The sequence below is a fragment of the Maylandia zebra genome, linkage group LG19 (genome assembly GCF_041146795.1).
Source record: "Maylandia zebra isolate NMK-2024a linkage group LG19, Mzebra_GT3a, whole genome shotgun sequence".
Lineage (NCBI taxonomy): Eukaryota > Metazoa > Chordata > Actinopteri > Cichliformes > Cichlidae > Maylandia > Maylandia zebra.
Genome location: NC_135185.1, coordinates 11,691,529 through 11,715,035, shown reverse-complemented (window position 1 = coordinate 11,715,035; position 23,507 = coordinate 11,691,529). Strand labels below are relative to the sequence as shown.

Sequence of the window (23,507 nt, the reverse complement as noted above, 5' to 3'; positions counted from 1 at the left end):
TCGAGGCTGCTAAAAAGTGATAGTTTTGTTGTTGTTTTGTTTTTTTAAAAAAAAGGGTGATTTCCCGGTCTTAGACTCTTGCAGACATTTCCCATGAAAGGCAGCCCTCCAAAATGTCACCTGAACAATGCTGGCTCCCTCATCGACCTTGCTTTCCAGCTCAATTTGGTCTCAATCACAACATAATGAAAATGCACTCCAAAACAGATGCCTTTTAAAAAATTACTTGTTCAGGAATAGCTCTCACACTTCAAGTTATTTATTGTTAACGTTCAATTGGTTTTGAAACATATACAGCAGCCATCACGCATTTGTTCCTTTTTAACTTACAAAAGAATAAAGAAAACATAAAAGTGGACGCAATAACGATTATTATACAGTTAAACGCATTCTTGTGTGTTAGCCAAATATACAAGTCCCTACTTTATTCAATAAGTCTAAATGAATACATTAGTTTACAATATTAATATGATAAAATACCAGGTTATCACCGCAAATAAGGAGTGGTGGCTTAGTGTACTTCGAACCTGATCCCACCTCTCCCCCAGTCCGAACTCAAGTGAAGCAGCATTCCTTTTTGTTTCACCAACATAGACTACGTTTAAAACATCATGAGGAAGGTCCAAAACATGGATTACAAAAGGTCCAGAAACGACATAATTGCTTTGAAGGGCGGCCATTTCTGCAAAGTTCAAAAATAGACTCCCCTGTCAGAGATGTCAAGAAAATGTGCCCTGATCAGCTGGTGCGCCTCTGTGCGCCCCTTGCCCACTTCAACACCCTCCAAAGCCAAAGGGCCCCATTTTAAGCCCTCAGCGAGAATATATATATATACATATATATATATATGTGTGTATGTATATATATATATATATGTATGTATTGCAGTGTTTTGTTTTGCATGGGCTCATCCGCAGGTTCACATAGAAAAAGTGGAAAGTGACAGTACTGTATTAGGTCCTACCACGTTCTGCCGTACAGGAGGTTTGAGCTGACCATGTTACTGGTGTAATCTACAGCAGATGTGTCTATCTGTGCCATGTTCAGCTGGCTGTGCAGCGAGGGAGGGCTGGGCGACATCTCTTCCAGCTCCAAAGTGTTCACCTGCTGCTGGCTTTGATGCTGGCTGAGGCTGTTGGTGGAGGATGCGAGCACGACTCCAGCTCCGCTCTGTTGTTGGCTTTGCTGTTGGTTCTGTTGTACCTGCTGCTGGTTCGGCGTTGGCGTATTTGAGCCGTTCTGGCACGGTTTACCGTCCTTCACCAGAACAGGCACCGCTACGCGCCTGGGGGACTGCGCCTGCTGTTGGCACAGAGAACCGTCCTGTTGCTGCATCTGTTGCGCTGCCTTGTCCTTGGCCTGGCGCTTCATCTTGTACCGGTGGTTCTGAAACCAGATCTTCACCTGAGTCGGCGTCAGGTGTATCATACTGGCCAGGTGCTCCCTTTCAGGCGCAGACAGGTATTTCTGTTGCTTAAACCTCCTCTCGAGCTCGTAGACCTGAGCCTGTGAGAACAGGACGCGCCGTTTCCTCCTGGGCGCAGCGTGGAGAGCCGGCATGGCTTTGGTGGCGTCCGCCATTCCTGTGAGACTCCCCATGCCGGTCATGTTCATACCTGTGGAAGGTCCCATGAATCTAGAAACTTAAAAATATACATACATATACATGCGTTCAATAAACAGAAGAGGAGAACACTATTTCGCCTGAAGTAGTCTTTATTGATTATTGGCTGAAGTTGGAAAATATAAACAAACAAAAACATATAATAATAATAATAATAATAATAATAATAATAATAATAATAATAATAATAATAATAATAATAAATTATCAAATTATTGCTTTAAAATTGTTTCTTATTCCAAAATTTTAAAAAAGTCGAGTCAGACTGAGCCAAAGAATGATCTCCTTTTCGGTTTTCATCAGCATAAACAGTCATTTAAAATAAGATATTTTGTAAAATAGCGGACAATATATATCATTTTTAAATTAACATATAAAAAACAAACAAAAAGAAACTACAGGTTAGTCGTGTGCGTTTTTAACGGTCACTCTCAAAATTCATTTGTGGTTTTACGAAGATTAAAAAAAGTGTGAAAAGTGTTGATAAAAGGAGAATCGAACTTACTTGTGGAGTATCTTGGATCAGGGTTGGCGCTGTACCACCCTGTTGCTGCTGCACTATTCCGCATGCTTTCCTGGTACGACGGAAGATCTCCCATGTTGCCAATGCTTCCATTGCAGTATCCTCCCATTGCGCTGTGGGAGAACTGGGAGACGCTGTGCGGCATGTGGTAAGTGGTGGCCACCGTGGCGTTATGGCCCATGGAGTGCTGTTGCATGCCGGTCTGAGACACCTGAGGCTGTCGGTAGGCTCCCAGTGGAGAGGTTAGGTTCCCTGCGCCGTCCATGCCACTAAACTTCTTGTAGGTCTCCTCGATTGGACTCAAAATATCTGTCACTGAAAAAGGCGTTGTGTGCTTTGGGCTCAACGACATGATTCAGAAAGCAGGTAGATTTTTGTGTTTGAGCAGATCAACCGTGTTGTTGTATCGGCTCTCTCCTTGGTGGATGTCTACGTAAGAGAGTGCTTGTAGTGCGCCTGAGATCCTATTGATCGCCTTAGAGAAGGAGGCGAGCCCAGGGCGCTCTTAGCCCGGGTTTATTGGAGCCAGGAGCCAGGTTTACGACAAACACAGGGGGCGGAGCAAAACTCCTAAACCAGCAAACAATAGTCATTGACATTTTAGGGAAATAATTCATGAAAACACACTTTGCTTTGTATTAACTTGTATACGTGAATAAAACTACGACACATACTCACGATTCTGTGTTTGCAGCAGCTACATACAGGTGAGAATATCCCATTATGTTCCGCACATCAGCTGATCTGACCACATATGACTATTTTGCGTCAGTAGGGAATTCCACTCTTTCTAGAAACTTTGAGAGCACTTTGAACAGACATAAGGGCCACCGAGTATCATCAAAGAGTCACAATGAAGTTGTATGACCAGCTCGTTTATGCTTCTTGAGCATCATTTTATCCCAGCGAAGAGGAACAAGTCCAAATAAGCTCAAAAAGAAAAAAAGAAAAGAAAGAAAAATATGTTGAAAAATGCAGTATGGGTCCAAAACTCTTTGCCATTACACAGCACTCACACAGCAAAAGACATAAACGAATTTGTAAATTATATTTTTCCGAAACTAATCATACAGCATCCGACTCCATATAACCTAATTTAGGATCAAAAGGGAGGAAATTACTTTTTTTTTTTTTTTTTTTTACCTATACTTCTTAGGCATCTACAATTATATTAGACTTGGTGCACTATTTTAAGCCTCAAACCCTCGAGTCTGGTCAACATGCATTAACGACACTTTGCAGTCTTGACCTGACATTGTAATCTCTGAGCAAACTGACTGGCGCCAGGGGAAGAATAAGAGGAAGAGGAACAAAACAAGAGGGTCAAATGAGAAAAGAGCCGCTAGAAACGGCGAACAGTGGTTAATAAAAACTTCTCAATTTGTCATTTATTTCTAAACTGATTTATGACGCCTATATCTGATAACTACTCAGTAATAAAGACTTGCCGCTACAATTCCTCTTGGAAAATATGTTTTCATAACAATGATAATGTTTCCTCTGAATTTTTTTTTAACTTTATCATCACCATAATACTGCAGACAACAATGGGAACAGGTGCTCTGCTCGGAGGTTATTTTCCAGACGTGAAATGTGTCGCTGTCTTCATTATTGTAGGAAGGAACCACTCGTCTGCATGAAGCCACTAATGTAATTTGCCATGGCATGGCAGCAAGTAGCTACCTACCCTAATTGAGTAAATGAAGATGTGACATGGTCAGCCATCAATTATAGAGAAATATCAAGAACAGCAATCTCCGGTTAAGTTGATAGGCTGATTGTAATCATTCATTTTTTCCTATGCATATTTCAGAAGCCGGATTTCTTATTTTTCTTTCCCCCCAGATGCCCGCACTCCGCGGCGGATTTAATGTGAAGTGGCTGGGCTTTATTGTTCTTCAGGAAAACAAAACAGTGCGTGCTTTTTCCAAAGTCAGCTGGAGTTGTCAGAAAGACACTGAAGACAAAAAGAAAAGAAAAAATGGCGTTTGAAAAGAATGCGGTCTAACCTGTGTAAAATAAAGAATCTCCCGAAAAGCTATTTCTATTAGAACATAAATTAGGGTAAATTAGCCTTTTTTAGAGTAATATTTCCTACCTGAAAATACACCTATGCTTGTCCAGACGTCTGTGAGCCTTTTCCACTCTTTTGGGAACAGCAGCATGGTGTCTTTTCAAGTAGAAAAGAAAAGTAGGCCTCGGCCCAGACCTCTAACATTATGTAAATGAGGCAAACCTCTCAACCTTGTGGATTACTGAGTCAGAGAGCAGGACCCGGTCCACAAACCCTCCACATTAGGATCCCATAAAAATGTGGAGCTGGTAGGCTGCATGCAACTCTTATAGGCGCTTATAGTTCATTTTTATATAGTTTTCAGTCCTAGTTAACTTTTACATCCTGTGGAGATGATGCGGAAAATGCAACCGGAGCCATATAAAGGAACGCGCCGGGACTCGTGAAGAAGGCCCACCCAAGGTTGGTTCACAAATCTAAGACGAACAAAGAGAAAAAGATTTAAAATATTCTCCACTTTTCAAACTATGTTTAGCAATAATTTTTGTCTCGTGCTTAGTTTCGCTTGTCTGCTTAGTCAAGCAAACGGGTACGATGCGTTCTGAAAAACATCGGGGAATTATTCATATAAATTAGCCCACATTGATTCTTTCCATCACAAGAAATACAATCAATAAATTGTTGGCACTATGGCGAAGAATACTGCTTTTTTATTCCCAAAATTCCAAATGGGAAGCTAGTTAGTGTCTATGGAATACATTTTTCCTTAAAGAAGACGTTAAGCTTTCTCACTAAGTCACAGAGCAAATCAGTTCACATGCTTCTGTGACTTTATTCCTGAAGACAAACAGAAGTATGTTACATAATATTCTATAGGCATCAGCGTGCTTGCCACCAGGGACTAAATGATCTCTTAAATTGTGTTCATTAACGATAGAGATTACTGGCGCAAACCGCGGTGTTCAGATAAACAGCGGCGACTTTCTATAACAACATTCTAACCATTTTTCTCTCTATATCTACGCTTTTATCGGAACATTTAAGTGTTGTTAACGAGAACCTAATAACAACCCATTTATGTAGTTTGTATCCTACAGATAGCCTTTGCTCAATACCTTCGCCTCCATCAGCTCAGCACAGCAGATGGATTCAAGCGCCTGGTTACTGAAGTGCTTTTCTCCATCTCTTCGATGCTAGTTCAATACCCTGAGAGATGTGGAGAGATGGCTAGAGGGCCAGGGTCCTGACCTGTCACCTCAACCACGCACCGGCCGAGCACAAAGTGCAGAAAACACGAAAACGATTTCGTCTTGCAGCTCCTACAACCCCTCACATTTCCCACTTCTATCTGTAAAATAATACGAGTGAAATTAATCACACTAAAAGTGGTTTCCAGTTTCTCTTACTTCTCATCTTCTTCTTTGTTTGGATGATTTTTGAAAAGTGGAAACAAACGTGTGCCGTTATTGTAATGTTATCTAAGCTACGGGAATCATTTATCTGGGTAAATTTTTCTGTGCGTAATTTACGCGCGAACCGTGAATCTCTCTTTCGATTGTCTGGGACATCTTCCTTAGATTTCTAGTGTTTTCGTTTAGATTTCGTTGTGAGTACACCGGCCTCTAGTTAAAAGAAAACAGCTTCTTGGGTATGTTAAGAAAAAGGTGGATTTGCAAAACGACGCATTTTGGTGTGGCGAGTTTACAAAGAAGAAGAAGGAGAAGAAGGAAAACCTGAAAATACACACCGAACCTTGTAGACTGGGATCCTTATTTTTAAATTTAAGTTCAAACATATTCTAACGGAAAAGAAGCCAGGGATTTATAAATTCATGTCAGGGTTTGTCAACGAAAAGAAAAAGAAGAAAGCAGCAAGTATTCTTTAACAGTCAAACAACACCCACCACGATATTTATTACATCTGTAAATTGAAGGATACTGGAGGGAGGTGGGGGATCTTATGTACAGCTTTTCTTCCAGATTACTGATATTTGTATTTGGACATTCGTGCGCATGGAATCAAAAAGGCTCGTATATTAGAGCATGGCGCAAAATAAACACAAATACTGGTATTAAACGCACCAGTCTTACAACAACTAATCAGTTTTTCTTCATGTAAAGCGCATCTCTATACTGCCCGGCCCAGAGGGTGAATTTTTGCTGAGATTTGTGGAGGAAATTCCACACCTGCAGTCAGTGTAGTACCATTTAGATCAAATACTTTCTCTCCTCTTAAATCGCAGAGCAGTGTGAGAGTAAAAAGCGGGCAGGTGCATATCTTTCAGCTGCACTACTTGAAACGGTCCGGTTCCTCAGCTAAGTAGGTTAAAGGTCCTCCCAAGTGGAGAAAGTATGTGACAGACCTCTTGAAGACCGTATTCTTCTGCAGGAGTTTGCATTCATTCACAATTAATGTCGCTTGATGGACGAAATGATGCTAATAGGGTGCCAAAAACAGAATATGGGCTTTAATGGGCACTGACCATAATCTGACAGCTGTGGAAAATGGAGGAAAGAAGAATTTAACATACTGTAATAGGATTAACGTTTAGAAGTTATTCTTAAAGTATTACAATACAGCTTTTCGTTAAGTTGATAAAGTTGCAGTAAAGGCCAATCAGACTGGATTATGTGCTGCAGCTGGGGGATAACAGCATGTGGGATATGTAGCTATGCTGGTGGTAGAAAACTGAATGTTCCTTCTTGTTTTTGGAAGCAAATTAAGATACTGAATTGTGTTAAATTCTTTTCTATGTTGCCTGAAAGAGGACATATTCTTTTAATTTCCATGCCATAGAACCCCCCCCCCCCCCAAACAAAAAAACCCAAACAGTTTCTTTCTGCTTTTTTACAAAAATGTTAAACTCTTCTAATATCACATCAATGTAATAAAATCATCAATGTGAGTGGAAAGTTAAGTCAAAGATGTGTTGAGTACACCATTTCGTTGCCCTGTACCTGTGCATGTGCAATGACAATAAAGTTGAATTCTATTCTATTCTATTCACTCAAGAACACTCATTGCAAAAAAATTACCTTCACATCAGTTGGCACAATTTTTTTAATTATTGAACCATATGCTAAACTAATCAGATAGGAAATTAAAAGTAGTATAAAAATTGTACCTTGTAGTACACATTTATGACAACAAGTGATTGTGATTCCAGTTTTCAAACTGAAGCTGAAGACTAGCAAGGCATATAACAACCTTAATTAAGGTTCGTTAAGCTACAGTGGCACTGCAAAGCGTGGACAGGCTGTCAGTGATCCATTAATCATGTCATGATGAGTTTTAAAGAATGACTGGTGAGATTAACTTTATAGATCATATTTTTATGCATATAATTTATACACACATGACTTAATAAATCCTGTATCTGTAACTATGACCAGTCACTTTATTTGAGATTTGAAAAACAAAACAACAATAACAACAACAACAAAGGAAAAAGAGACAACAAATTGTGCCCTTCCATGTTTGAAACTGATTTAGCTCCCTGAAATTTTAGGTCCTCCGAGTTCTGTGAGTGCCACTGTCCTCTGCACTGTTTTGAGTGGCGATATTTTAGCATAGCTGCTCTCTTTTGTAGCAACAATTAAAAACCACAGCAGCAGATCAGTGCAGACTACCAAATGCATGGCAGAACAAAGCAGATAGTGTACTTGGACTGGGTGCTTGGTTCCAAGGGTACCTGGTTCGTCCACTTCTCTGCTGCATTAATTGTGGCAGCAGTAAGGGCAGGTAAACAAAGCTGTTAGAGAGTATAGTTGTGACTCAACCGTGGCTCACTCTGGATTTGTCACCCAGTTACTCATATGGCAAATTGGATCTGCCAGTCCTTCTCCTGTATCTGGTTGCCCTTGCATTCAATTATTGTGATAAGATGAAATCTGTTTGATGTCCTGAAATGTAATTTTGTAGTTTAATTTGAAGTGGATCCCCGTTTTACTTGTTTTACATAACAATATTTAGACATAGTTCAAGTACTGAGGATTCTTAGAATTATAAGGTAGAAGATAATTTTTTGGACTTTTGGCATTTTCCAGTGACATGTAAGTGTTTGCAATGTTCTGCTTTGACTTTTCTTTTCCGTTTTCATTTTCTTGAGCCAAATTTGCATTTTTTTTGTTCTTAATAAATCAAGAGGCTGTTCAGATTTACAATCATGTCTGCTTTAGTCATTACAGGCTGCATAAAGTTAAAATAATAAAATAATTTAGATAATTTTTGGATTTTGGAAGAAGCTTCAAAACATTGTTCAAACATTTAAGTGCACTTCTTCTCTCCCCCCCCCCCCCCAAAAGAAAGCTTTGTTAATGTAGAAACAGTATAAAGTTAGATATATAAATATATTTTACCTCTGAATAAAAAAAGTGCCGTAAAATAAATAATAATAATAATAATAATAATGATCAAACATGGTTTTGCACCTGAAATGCATGCAAATAGCTGCAATTTGCATCAAGTGTTTCCTGATGTCCATTTATGCCAGGAATTCATTTATTCGGCTTATTTTCACATTAACAGTCAAGAGATGTATCTTCTAATCAAAAGTTTGAAAACACTTTGAGAGCTGAACGTGGAGACGGAAACTTTTTAAATGGCCTCACAACTCAACAATGGAAATGTGAGCAGAAGCTGCATATCAATGTGGCATTTTTACCTGTCTGTTTGTCCCCACTTTGGGATGCTTTTATCCAGTAGGCCACCTGACAGCCTACCATTATTTAGATGAATCCACATAAACACATCGCAAAACTACTTCAAATTGTGAATGTATTGATCCTGACAGTTACAAGAATGCACCATGTGCTGCAATTTAAAATATGAAGTCAAAGTCCAGTTTTCCTGCAAAGTGTCAAAGGATTAAAACTCTAATTTCTATTCGTTTTTTACTGAGCACTGTCTGAATAAAACGCTGTATGCTGGATGGGAATGCCAGGTAGCTGTAATCCTGAAAAGGTAGAAGACTGTATGCAGAATTTATTTTTTTTAAAATGGCATCGTAAAAAATAAATAAAAACATAGCTATTTGTATCTTATAGAAAAATAAATAACAAATTATATATAACATATACAAATAAGGAATATACTACTATATACTTTTACACTACTACAAATGTACAGTTGCAGTGCATGTATCTGTATCCAGCACACTTTCAGAAATTTATTCTTTACAAAGAATAAATTTTTGTTTTTGGAAATAAAATCTATTTTTACGGGTTTATTTCATTTAAATTTTGCTTTGTGTGGTTTGAATTTGTCCAAAAGAAAAAACAATATCCTTATTCCCCTTAAAAATATTTATTCATAGTAAGTAGCTTTTTGAATAAATAACCAGTCATTTTCTGTCCTGCCTCGTTTGCAAAAAAACGGATTATTTATAAATGGATTATCCTTTTTTTAATGTCTTAAACCATTATTCACACAGTACATCTGTTATATCATTACACATTTTGTGTGTTGTGTGTCTATTAGAATGGTTGATATTTTCCCATATTGACTTTGTGCAGCAAATCAAGTGAATCAAGGAGTGCTCTACCAATTACCAGGCAGTTATTTTAGAAGGAGGAAGTTAACTTTAAAGAAACTTTAAAGAAACCAGAGGAATGTTACTATAAAAAGTACCTCTGAGATAAATGTAAAAAGTGTGACATGGGTTTCAGCTTGAATCATAGCAAGAGAGTAAAACCTGTGCAAAACGATCAAATTCAGGCCAAAATACACCCGTCTATAACAACAACATGCAACAGTTCAGTCTCTCTATAATTCTTTAGTGCTCTTCTGAGGAACTACAGAAAGAAAATGTCAGATTGTCCACATGTTAAGGACAGTTTTTATTTAACCAAACAGCCAACTGCCACTTCAGCTAATTCAAATTCAGATTCAGATTAAGATGCTGGTTTATTATCTCAGCACTGTGTCAGGCTGTGATCTGTAGCAAACTCGGCTGGTTGCTTAAAAGATATTAAAACGCAGAAAATGACCAAAGAGTGTTCGAGTATTGACACTTTTAAAATCAGCCTTATTCTGTGAATAACATTTATTTTTAAATTAAACATGTTTAATGAGAAGTGTAATATAAAATAATAATACAGCTTTTAAAAATCTACATACCTGTGAGTCAAAGTGCACCTTTGACACTTTTTCCTTAGTCGATTCATTAAAGTTTGGACAGTTTGTTTAGAGCTGAAGTTAGTGATGAAAAAACTGTTTATACTCCACTGGATTTAATCATGTTGTCAATGCATGAGAATCATTTAGAAGTTGTTAAATTACCTGTTACGTCTGGCAGATTTTTATAAATCAACAGCAGATCATCACAAACTGTGAAACGAGGCTCGCCACACAATATAAACCCTGCAAGAATTTGCACCATAAACTGTGATTTATTGAGATGCAGTTCAAAAAACAACTCTAAAATAATTCATCAGAAACTAATAGTCACATACATGTGCAGATATTATTATGCTTTGGCATTTATTATCAGATCTCATCCCAGGAGATGCAGACAGAGATTGCAATAACTATTTTATGAGTTGTGCACATGTGCACTTCGTAAAGATGGTTTATTTTATTGTGAAGTTGTTTGTCCATTTTGTTGGTGACTACTCAGAAATGCATGCTATTACACACATGCTGCAAATACCAGTTTATTATTGCCAACAGTTCATGTGTATTCGGTGTTTGTGCTCCTGTATGTGTTGCACAGAGACTGCGCTGACTTTGTGCTGCTGTACAGTAATAACAAGTCTTCTCGTGGTTAATGGCTCTCTTGTTTGTTGGTTTTGTCTCGTCCTGTTTCAGTGGTTCTTTTTGCCTGGAAGGATGTGAACTCAGTGTGTCTGACCGTCTCTGAGGACGCTCGATGTCATCTTGTCTACCTGATCATTACACTACCTGCTCTCCTCTGCAATACTGCCCTCTCGCTGCTCCGCCACTTGAAATGCTTGGCTGGCCTCTTCTCTGAAACCATCAGGAAACTGTGTGCTAAAACGCTGCAGACGGTTCGTCCTCTCTCTTCCCTCCAGCCATGAGTGCAGGAGTCATAAAAAGATTCCTCAGCTCGGATGACTACTGCTGCTGCTCACTCGACAGGAAAACACACAAAACACCCTTCAGCCGCCCGCCACAGCTCACCTCTCACAGCTTTTACTTGATTTATTGACGTTCACTACACTGCAGAAATGCAGAACACTGCATGTAAATTACATGGATGTGACCACTTGTTTAAAAGCAGGCCTAGATATATTACACATGGCCATTAGGAGTAAAACTAATTTTTAAATTACTATTATGTTACTAACATCTTGTCAGCAACATATTTAATGATGGAATGAGATTATATATGTTTAATATGCCTTTTTAAATAATCCCAAGGAATGTGAAGACTTGTAATATGTCAGCTTTCTGATCTGCAAATAAATTGGAAGTAAAATGGATTCTCAGTATTTCATATTTTGAGGTAAACAAGAGCCTCAGTCTGCATGTGGAGTCGCTGCATCGGCATTATTGCTATAAAAATACATCAGGCCTTCTTGCTGTAAAAAAGTTCAGTAACTCACATGAAGAAAGGACACATGCTGTTACTGACTGCATTCAAATACTCCTTTCTTAAACTCCCACGCTGCTGCTCTGTCGCCACCATTAAATCACGTCTTAAAACCCACTTTTATTCCTTGGCTTTTAACCTCAGTGAGACTTAGTTTCTTTTTTAATGCAGTAGTTATTTAATTAATGATTTCACTCTTCTTTTATTTGTTTTTTATCTATATCTCATGTAATTTTATTTTACAGTTCCAATGTACAGCACTTTGTGTCAGCTGTGGTTGTTTTAAAGTGCTTTATAAATAAAGTTGATGATGATGATGATGATGAATCTAAACAGGAACAGATGAGTGTCATGATGGCAAGTCAAAAAGTGAACTGCCAAAAACAGTTCTGAGTTTTTAAGTAACTGTAAAATGTCTCTTTGGTTATCCAATAAATTGTTGCTCCAGTCATCACTGATACTGATGAACAAACATTCCTGAGCTCCAAAAAGAGACCTTGAAAGCTTTCTCTTTAAAAAAGTGTCTCTGAATGCAGTTCAGTGCTCTGCATGTGAAGCTAATTTAATAATACAGGAGAAACCATCAAATGGAAAGTGAACCATGTTAAAGAAACTATTTCTGGCATCTGTCTGCTCACAGATGAAACATCATATATACTCTGCAGGCGGTGGATTTTTCCCAGTTACAGAAACTAAGAAGAGATTTTTACCTGATCAGTAAGACTGACCACTGCAAACAGAACCTGCTTCAATGGACCTCTCTGCTGGATTCAATTCATACACTTTTTAAAAACCGTATTATGAAAGTATTGTTTAAGTTAGCTGGGTTAATAATATGACACACATTCATAGATGAAAGTGTTTGACAACACGCACATCATCTCATTTTGGACTTTTAATAAACGTACCTTTTTGTAAAAATGCAAGCTTTTGTGAATTGAGTGAAAGTGAATAAACATTATTAAAACGCTGCACTCACTCAGACACAACTTTAAAAAGAATCACGCAGCAACATTTCTGCAGTTACCTGGATGATAATCGAGAGCTAACAGATCATGCCTCAGAGTTCTGTGCTTGTCTTGCTCAAGAGTACCTCAGTCTAAAATGCTGAGGGCGTGGTTACATTGTTTCTTAAGTGTTTCTGACTCACTGTGTGCACCTTACAATAAAATAAATGTGCTTTGATGTTTTCACCTTTTCCATGCGTGCGCTTCATGTGTCCTTCAGTTCATCCTTTTGCCACATTTACCACTATTCTTCATATTCTTCATCCAATCAAATTACACTAAAGTATTAAACCTCTGTTTGTTTTAAACTTTTTTGCATCTCAGATAACTGAAGATTAATAAACATAAGAGTTGTCATCACGAACCAGAACTCTGCTACTGTAGAAGGCACAGAAATCAGCACTGTGACTGTGCCTTTCATTTATTAGTGGAGATTTTATACACTTTATACATAAGATTTTTGCCAATATAAGGCAAAAATAATGCGTTAGCACCAGAAATAGATTATTATTTACTTTTCTAAGCACTTGAACACTAACAGTAACACTATCTGTGAAACTATTAACTCTTGTAACTGAAGCATTTACAAAGTGTGTTAAACTGAACGTACAGCCTTCCTTAAAGTTTTACCCTGAACACATCCCACTGCTTCAGTTATATAACAGTCTACACAATAGCCTGTCTCTCTCTTTCTCTCTGTGTGCACTGCAAAACAGGATGCTATTTCCCCATGAAATGAAATACAACATATACAAACATAAAATTAGTAAAATATATAGATACATAAATATATTGTTTACAGATATGCAGTATGTGATGTACTGTTGTGCTGCATGATATCAGAATCAATATGAATGATGTACAAATGAGGTACAAGTTTGTCATTTAGTAAAACCAATAAAATTCAAATAGCAAAGCAAATGCAATAATAACATTTATTTAAATAAATTTTGGGTAATTGTCTGTACAGTTCACATTTAAAGCAAACGTTGATGGGAAGAACAGATACAAATACATAATAAATAACATTTCATATGTACAGTGTTGGTTTCAAAAAGAAATGGAACACTTGACGACCTGAAAGTTAAATGTAGCTGCCTCTTTTCTTTTCCTCTGAGTAAAGGAAAAAGGACAATGGACTGCAGAGGATCTGAGGAACCTGCAGGGTTGAGGGTGCTGATGTCGTTTAGAAACGTGGAGCATGAATGGAGCCGAAAACAAAACAAAAAAATCAAACAAATTAAACTTTTGCAGTTGGATTTGGACCACATTACGAGTTAAAAAAGAGTTTTATGCATAAATAAAAAAAAATGCAAATTCATAATAATGAATTTGTCCCCCGAGATGTAAATGATTACATATTTGATGAGCTTGTATAGAGGGATTTTTCTGCATCACCATGCTAGTGTTAGAGTTCTTCAGCAGTTTGTGGCCATGCTTGTGATGTTTGTGGCACCCATGCTGTTTGGTAGGACGATCTATGCATTAATGACTACAACAGATGAATACGTTGAAGGTTATTGCTTCATACTCATACATTTCAAAGAGCACGCGATGTGATACGTTGTATAATGAAGTCAGGCAGTGCAAAAGGAAATATCATAGAGAAACTTTTATTTTCCATCTATTGCAGAGAGCCATGAAACACATTAAAAATTCACCACAGAGCACAAGTGCACAAACACATGATAGGCACATCCTGCTACACATATTTTACATCCTCTTTAAACAGGAAGTTAATTAGATGATTTGAATTGGTAAAACACTGCTGCTACATTGCTGCTCTTTGATCATCACGCCTGCTGATTGAAGCATGTCTGAAACAGATGACGGCCAGTCGTTATCAGCCTCAAAGGCCCAGGATCCATTTGCAGTGCTGGCATCTCAAGCACCTCATGTTCATCCTCTGAAGAAGGTGAGACAATCCATTAAGTGAAAGGCATAAACACTCAACTCTGGGAACCTGATTGTTGGCGCTGTCCCCCATCCAGCCCACCTGACTGCAGCGGACTGTGGGTTTTATACAAGACAATTCAAGTCCTGAGGTGGAACATTGAGAAAGAGAAGACAAAGGGAAATAAGACCATATGGTGATTTGCATATCATAACACAGCAGCACAACTTTTAATAGAACTCAGAGATGCAAGAGAGAGTCGACTTTGAGCTTAGTCGGCTCTGAACATTATCATTCACCGTGGGTTGAAATTTACCTGCAGGTGCTATGAAACGGTTTCAAGTCCAAATAAGAGTGCCTATCTTTATCGTATTTTTATTGCATATTTATTTGGGCATGTAGATCAGCTCATCTAATTAATCATTAATTACAGCATATCTGAAACAAAAAGGTAATGTGTCATATTTGCATTGTCCCACAGGCATTGCACAGGTACACAGACTGTGAATGATGTTGCCTTAATTTACAAATTAAGGACTCTGGATCATTTGGATATAATGTGTAGAAAAAGTCACCTGGTGTGAAATTAAGTCTTGTTTTTTTTGTTTTGTTTTGTTTTTTAAGAAAAGAAAAGAAAAGAAAGAAAAAAAAGACACTGTTGGCAAACCAAAGGGGTGCATGAACAGTCCACTCATACTATAGACACTGAAATTTGAATCATCTACTTTTCCTGCTTCTTCTGCAAAGGGCTTAACGCCCCTTCACTTGTACAGTGCATTAATACCACAGCATCAGAGCTACTAGGTCGATTTAAAAAGTTAAGTTGATAAAAGATGAAGAAATATTTGCTCCAGCGCTTGACTGTTAAACATCTTTTCCATTAGAATAAGGTGGTGTGACTACATATTTAAAATGGCAGGCTCAAGAATCTCAGTTGATCTCGCAGGTCATTGTATAAAACTAATAATCACCGTATTCCCTGACCTTTGCCCTTACACTTTACACCAGCTAAAAATGATGGATGAATGATTTTATATCTATTTTTTCAGTAATGCATCAGAGCTTGCCCATCAGTGAGGGCTGGAGAAGGCTGAATTAAACATTGCTGCTTGAGACACATTTAGTTGTTAATGGCACTCAACAACCTTTTTTTTTTTTTGTAATTCTCTCTCATGGAAGCAGAGGCATTGGCTGCTACAGTATGACTTAATGATTCATACTTTGGAACATTTTAAGAAAAATTATGACATACACTATCTGCGTTTCATACCCATGTCGTGGTAGGTAAATTAAATTTGTATCCCACTTATCATCATTTCATTATGATCCTAAGCACACTCGTCAGAAAATACCAAAAATTAACAAAACAACGTGATTTTTTTTTGCAGTCCTTTATTTAATTCATCATACACATTATAGGATTTTACATCGGTTCGTGGAGTAGATTAGATTGAGTAAATTATTTGAGAAGAAAAATCCAAACTTTAGTCTCTGAGCACTCTACTCACCCTGTCACTCTCCTCATCTCTTTGCTGTTTTCTTAATCTCAACATTCAGCAAAGTCAAGAACCTTGACGCCCCCCCCCTTTTCCGTGAGATGACTCTGAGCTGGCTGCTGGTCATCTGCAGCACTTTAAACTCAGACCTGCCACTTTTAAAGAACTGCACGATCAGCGTCTCCCACGGCAAAACACCGTGGCGTGTTTTCTCTTGCGTGTGGAGGCAAGAATGAAAACTGAATACATGCGGATGTCTTGCAGTGTTTACTTAGAGATCGTATCCAATGACTGGATTTTCCTTAAAATCATTAAATTTCCGAATAACGTCACTGTGTTTACATTTCCTGTCTTGGCATTTCATACCTCTAATGCAGACAAATATGAAAGAAAAAAGCACCAAAAAAAAAACAAACCCTGTTATAGAAGTAAAGTGAAGGTTGTGACCGTGGGCTTACATGGATGACGAAACTCAAGCGAATAGATTTTATAGTGCAACAGAACTGCAGTCAGGGGGGAAGAAAGGAGAAGCAATAACAAGTCAAAGCGCTGCAGAGTAAGAAGCTGCATGGAGAGCTGGTGTCCACTTGTTAAACCAATGGATGCCATGATGTTTACGTGTACATGCTAATGAGCTAAACAAGTAATGGTAAGTATATGTTACACCCCTCCTAATGTGCTCACGGTAGAAGCATATAGTTTGTCATTGCAATAACACAAGCTGTGTTCATATTTAGTATATATTCCCCCAATAATGGAGTTCAAACACGAGTGCCAATTTAACATCAAGAAATCTTTCATACCAGAAAATAAACTGTGCGCAACTTAAAATGCTTTTTCACAATTATTCCTTTAATTAGACACATTAGATAAGTCATCTACAAATAGTGACTTCATTCAGTGAGAACAATGACAAGCCTTTTATGAATTTAGCTTATCATCGGCTGTGAATCAAATAGATTTGTTACAGAGCGCTGCAGGCGTATACTTGCTTTTAGTGTATCATAGAAAAGCACTACTCTTGACTGTTAAATGGGTACAGTTCAAATTGAAGTGGACAAAGACAATCCTGTTTTATTTAATCTTATAGATAAACACAGTGTGACAGAAGCTGGAGCTGTTCGGAGACGATGGAAGGATTCCCCTTTGAGCTCCACAGAAAACTTCAGCTCTCCGGTTTCTTCCTTGTGTAAGTCATAGATGCTGGTGTTTGTGTTAGGCAGCTCGCACCTCTCCAGACTCTTCTCACGCAGATGGGCTGCTGATGTGAACAGTACTCTGCAGACGCTCGCTGAGTCAACTTGTGTATGTGTCATGTGGGCTTTGTCTGCTTCACACAGCAGCCTGCCGCCTACACTAATACACACAGCACCAATTTGAATGCAGCTCGTGGATTCGAATATGACCGTGTTACTTTCACATGCCCACCGGCTGACACCAAAACAGCAAACAGAAGAAGCCCCAGTGTTGATGTCTTGATATGTTTCTGCTCTCAGCGCTGTGTGTGTTTGTTTCAAACCGCTGTTTTTATTCCAAAGTCAAAACTGGTCACAATGCAAGCAGATTAAGAATTTATCTCCTCTCCCCTCAACCCTCCTTCACCGTGTTCAGCATCTCCGCACCCCCTGCTGCGAAACGTTTCTAACCCAATGAGGCCCCCTACAGTTGCAAGCTCACTGACGCTGAACTGAGCAGGTGCATAAAGATGGTAGCTTTTACTTTGACGTCATTTGACCCATTTTGCAGTGCTTTGCATAGTTCTCTACATGGAGGGATGTGTTCAGGCATTTTGCAGCTTGGAAAGTAAGTCTATGTGACTGCAGGACGTGATGCACATGTAAAAACCCAAAATGCTAACGATTTGATTCTTGATACCAAATATGATGCTTAATTTTCATTATTTTCCTTTGATCGTAAGGAAACAGATCCAGCCCTCTCTGAGTTTATTTGATGCTCCAAGTAGATTATTAGTTATTATTTTGTTTGATTTTATTTTTAAAAAAACAAAAACACACACCTCTCCTTTGCGTTTCTGGCACAAAACGTAGCAGCGGTGTAGATTTAGATTTTCACACGCGTGACCAGCTATGACTCACAGCCTTCTTTGTTGTAAAAGGCGATGATTGATTCAGACTTTCTTTGGTAAACCTTACTTCACCCCCATTGTTCACTTTCACTGGAGTGAATTAATCTGCGAGCTGCTGCACCCCGTTTCTCCCCCTATCCAATTGCGCCACACCGTGGAGACACGCAGACTATTTCTCCGCCAGTTCCCTCTCTCTGACTGTGAAATGGAAACTGTGCTAATTGCCCGTGGACTGTTTACGTCGAGCCTAGTTTGTTTTGAAGAGCAATATGATTATGCTCTCAAGATCCATAACAATGTCATAAACCGCAATCATGCACTTAAAAGACAGTCAAGTTTGCTGGTTCATTAAAGAGAAAAAAAGGCGCATTATTTCAGCAGTTGGAATATGATTTAGCTGCAGTAATTTGTAGCGATGGAATTAGATGCAGTAAGGCGACATTTGCAGGTAAGAGCTGCATGGCGCCAACTGAAGACCTCTGCTTCCATCTTGTGGCAACCTGGCGCAACGTTTTTTCTTCTCCGTCTCCCCCTCCCCCTCCCTCCGTCACTCCCCTTTCTCTTTAATATCGGCACTGTGGCGAATCTAATCTGGATCTCCTTTAAGGCAATAAAACCCAGATCGCTTCCTTTAAATGAAAAGCACCGCTTATTATAGCTTTGAAATCCTCGTTTATTTGGCGATGTGCGTGATAGAAAAATGATTCATGTCGAGGTTCAAATGGGCAGGATGACGAAGATTCACGGTGTCCCAAGTGCATATTTCCTCAAGTATTGTATTCCAAGGTATATAATAGAGTTATCCACGCAGGTTGAACTATGCTGCACGCCAAGATGCTTGTTTTAATATCGTACTGCTTTATCCCTTCAAGCAGCCAAAAGCAATTTCCGATAAATCTGACCCTGTTGCTGAGCGGATAGAGGTGTAGTGTAATTTTCTGGTGCGTTAATGGCAATACGGGGGTGCAAAGAGAATGCTGTTCGTCATAAAAGTTTATCGTAAAGGCTTCCACGAAGACACTATTGAGGTTTTACTTCAGTTTTGTGGAAAACACGACAGAGCCTGACTGAACGCGCAGGGAGCTTCCAGCTGGTTTAAATCACTTTATATTTGCAAGTGAGCATAATTTCTGAAAGCAGATTTGTATGGTTCCGAAAAAGTGTTAAATATCATATTGTTAAATATGAAACTGTAAAGGCAATTTATGAATAAAGAAACCACTTGAATGGGATCAGTTCCGGTCTTTCATGCGCAAAAGTCCACAACACACCTGCCAACAAACCCAGTTTTTGTCCTCACGGAAAAACATCTGCATTTTCCAGAGATCACAGCAAAATAAAAGTGCAAATGGCAGCTTCAGCATTTAATTATTAGTCAGGTGTATTATTTGTTCTACATCCGTATATCGCACAGCAGCGCGGCACTGGCTTTAAAGTCAGGAGAGCTGCTGTGAAATCTAACCGTAAATTGTTAATTAATAGTAGATCAAGTTTACGCTCGATACGGAAGTCCTTAAAAAAGGACGGGGGCCAAACAGTGTCAAATATTTTTCCATGTGTTCATTTTAGAAACAGGCCCACGCACAGCAAACAAGGAAGAACACTGTCTAGAATTAAAAATAGTTTTTGCGCCTTGACGAGCCACTTTTTTGGACAGACAATAATCGGCCTTTCACGTTGGAGAATGGGAGGATAGAGGGAAAAGAGAAATGAGAAGGCTGTTGTTGGCATAGCTCTATCAAGGAAGAAGGACTCCCTGTTATGTGTGAATGGGGCTTCTTTTTTGACCAGAATAGATATAGCACGAATTTTTAATTCGTTTTTCTTTGAGAGACAACAATGCTTTATTTGAAAGCTTGATACAATTTGGGGCTTGTAAGAGATTCTTTTCTCCTTTTCCGAGCCCAGCTGCCCATATGGGACACAACGTGTGCAGCAAGGATCACAATGGCACCAAGTGACAGGCAGGACAAAAAGCCCAAGGATACATCTCCCTGACTCTGAACAGCACCAAGAAACTCTGTCTATCTACACTGTCTGCATCTCCACTCCTGCTGCTCGTTAGCATGCACGCCTCTAACATCCACAGAAACCAGGCCTGGGCTTTTGTTTTTTATTTTTTATTTTTTTATTGCCTCGTGCACTTGCGTTGCGCAGTGATAGAGTCGCAGAGCTGCCTTCTCTGTTGGACAAAAACTGACACAAATGTCAGCGTCATTCTTTCACTTATGAGTTTTTAAATTGCCTTATTGTTCCGGGACTTGTTCAGTTTGAGTTTGATTTGAAAGAAACCAGTCAGAGTTCACTAAAATCCAATCACAGACAGGCAATCATTTATCATCGACTCTTATCGGTTCTCTTTATAATTCTCATAACACGCACTGGTACTCACGTCATTTTTCTCTTCGCATGTGGCGGGTTTCTATAATAACTGCGTCTGCTTATTTAACACACGCACACACACGTTTCTGGGGGTTTTAAGACAAAGAAATAAAAAAATAAAGTTTGATTTATTTGACCTGGAAGCTCGAAACACAAAACCTTTCTGTCAGCGACAAATTGAGTCTGTGTCATCCACAAAAGCAGTAGCCCCCTGAGACTCAATTCTGTAAATAATTAGCAAATCTGCCCAATTTAGCTGTTTGTTCGGTGATGATAGGGGCGACTCTAACATCTGCTGTGAGATTTTTTGGCCCGGGACAAACAAAATGCATAGATTTTTTTCAACTAGGTTATCATATTTACTCAAGATATTGACTGGAGTCTGATAATCCGCAATGCGCTCTGCGGATCACTGGGGAGCCATTTGTGCTCGTTTTGGTCCCACGGTAAAGAACGCCTAATAGCGTAAAGTATATTGTAATGCGGGCTATGATTGCCAACATGTTATATGATCGTGTAAAAAATGTCTTTATTAGTCCCTTCAAGCCTCTGTAAGCCACGCGAATTTTAGCTGAACGCTGCCGTGATTAAACAAAGAAGGCTGGTGAGTCATTGATCCGTCCTGCTCTGTTTGCAGTTTAGCGCTTAACAAGATAACAAAACATTTATTGCATTAAACGATGTTTTTCCTCGCAGTCTACCACTTTACAACCAAGGCCGGGGGTGGTTGGGGATGCTGACAAAAAGGAGAGCTTTTCACTCAAAAGCTTCTTATGTTGAGAAGCCCACTTATAGTAAGTGAGTGGATTTTAGTCCCATTTCACAAGTGACTTTCGGCTCTTTATTAGCGAGGTGTTCGGATTGAGAAAAAATATTTTCGGGATTAAATTTGCCTGAAAGAGAAAGAACTGAAGTGCGCTGGAGATTTTTTTTTTCGTTCCCGTGCTCACTTCCATTCTGTGCCACAATAAAGTGTTTTCATCATCGCCTTTTATCATCACGTTTACCGGTGTCTTTTAAAATAAAATAGAATTTTCACAGTGGCGGCTATAAACCAAACCCTGGTGTCAGAAACAACGCATTTTATTTAAATGATGTTTTTTTTTATTTAAAAAAACAAAATCGGTTATTTTACCGTCGCCGCGAGGCTACAGTTTTTATTTACACGGCAGTCCCCTTATTTTATTTTTTTAATTAAAAGATTCAGAAATGTAGGCTACACAACCCTCTTCATCGCCACACTCCCGCAACTGCTCTGCGTTGCAAACACCTGCCACAAAATTATTTACAAGAAATAAAAACCAAAGGGAAAAAGCTGAAAACTTGCCAGTGTTTATTCATGGCCATAAATATTTTTTTCGGTCCATAAAAGAAGCAAGAAATTAAAATTTCTATAATTATAAAGTGGTTCGTACGTGCTGATAATAACACGAAGGGACAAAGAAAAAAAAAGAGGAAACATCTCTACAACCAACACACAACATACTTACAAAAAAATAAAATAAAAAATAAAAAATCACAAGAAGAGCATTGACATTCTTAATAAAATCTATATGGGAGAGGTTTGGACCCAGTTCTCTTAACGAAAACATGTAAACACGGCGCACACATGAGCCCCGAATAAAAATGGTAGTATATATATGAGTCAAGCTGCAAAAATGAAAAGTCTTTTGTTTGTGTGTTTTATTTTTTCTTTGCTTTGTGGTGAAACTCCCTACCGCGCCTCCAAGCCAAGTCTCTATAATTTCTCTCACCAAGTCCACTGTTGCGTTTGCACCAAGTGATGTGCTGTGGGGAATTGTGGCGTGGCCGCGGCGCTGTACTGCGCGTTATACTGCATGTGTTGGAGTGACTGGGCACTATATGCCGAAAAGGGGATCCCGGCCTGAAAAGTGGCCGCCAAGTCCTGAGCTTTAAGAGTGTGACAAGGCTTTCCATCCCTGACTAAGACGGGCACGGCCACCCGCCTGGGAGAAGGGAGATGGGTCACTTCCATACCTTTCTCGGCCCGGGCTCTCTTCATCTTATACCGGTGGTTCTGGAACCAGATCTTCACTTGGGTCGGGGTGAGGCGGATCAAGCTGGCCAGGTGCTCCCTCTCCGGGGCGGACAGGTACCTCTGCTGTCTGAAGCGGCGCTCCAGCTCATAGGTCTGTGCCTTGGAAAACAACACCCTCCTTTTCCGCTTCTTGCCAGAGTCGCTCCCGCCGCTGCTGGAAGTTTCCTTGTCGTTGTCCGGCGATTCGTCGTCCGCAGAAGGCTCCGGGGACTTGGCGGAGTCCTGAGAGCTGGCGGATAGACCGTGCACTGCGGCAAGAAACGGGAGAAACACTGTCAAAATGTTATGTTGTAAAGTTCTTAGAGACATTTATCACAAACACATAATCTCCATGGAAAGTTTAGGATGCGCCACCATTACTGCTTAATTCGAATAACCTCGCTTTAAAGCGATATTATGTTCAATTTCTCGGGATTTAACGACTCTTACAACATCTTTAATACAGAAGCCTAACTGAAGAATACAAGCCCAAGACCTGTGGCTAATTTCAACTATTTAGGACGCGTGGAAAACTGAAAAACAGAACAATTCCTCAGCCCAGTTCTACACGAGCAGGGCGAATCAGTGAAGCATTAAAAGGTGCATTGTGTGCTTGTAAATCCCCACAGAATGCAGGCTTATATTTCACACCATGATTATACTCTGAGTAACTGACAGCCCCCTTGTTTTTCCACGGTGCTTAATCGATCGAATTCTTACAATGCAAAGTGCAGGAGTCTAAACACTGAGCGCATTTGTTGAGCTGCAAACGCCACAATCGAGCAGTGCACGGTGCATAAATTTTAACACTGAAAGCCACCCAAGGGCATCGCTGGGCTGGATCTGGAAGCTGCATGTCATCAGTTATGGTTTAATGTAACCGAATAGCTT

The 23,507-nt window shown here is 39.3% G+C and overlaps 2 protein-coding genes across 5 annotated transcripts in view; both read right to left on the bottom strand.

Moving 5' to 3' along the window:
• Nucleotides 1–237: 237 nt before the first annotated feature.
• Nucleotides 238–2,629, bottom strand: nkx2.4a (NK2 homeobox 4a). 2 transcript variants are annotated; one of them, XM_076877508.1, is made up of 2 exons: nt 2,130–2,629; nt 238–1,643 (listed from the first exon to the last, which is right to left on the bottom strand). In XM_076877508.1, exons 1-2 carry the CDS (start codon nt 2,497–2,499, stop codon nt 961–963), a joined length of 1,053 nt encoding a protein of 350 aa, XP_076733623.1. In that variant the 5' UTR covers nt 2,500–2,629; the 3' UTR covers nt 238–960. The 2 variants fall into 2 exon arrangements, with proteins under 2 accessions (XP_076733623.1, XP_004566591.1); XM_004566534.2 differs by having other exon boundaries at nt 238–1,616.
• Nucleotides 2,630–13,702: 11,073 nt separating this feature from the next.
• The window catches only part of nkx2.2a (NK2 homeobox 2a), a 10,514-nt gene continuing 709 nt past the window's right edge, over nt 13,703–23,507 (bottom strand). Inside the window, exons 2-3 of one of the 3 annotated variants that reach the window (XM_076877642.1) lie at nt 22,577–22,909; nt 13,703–14,760 (exon numbers count right to left, since the gene is read on the bottom strand). In XM_076877642.1, coding sequence (XP_076733757.1) covers nt 14,570–14,760; nt 22,577–22,909 — 524 coding nt within the window. In that variant the 3' untranslated portion in view covers nt 13,703–14,569. Of the gene's footprint in view, nt 14,761–21,890; nt 22,910–23,507 lie in introns of those variants that run through there. The other 2 variants (XM_004566532.3, XM_004566533.5) reach the window with 2 other exon arrangements.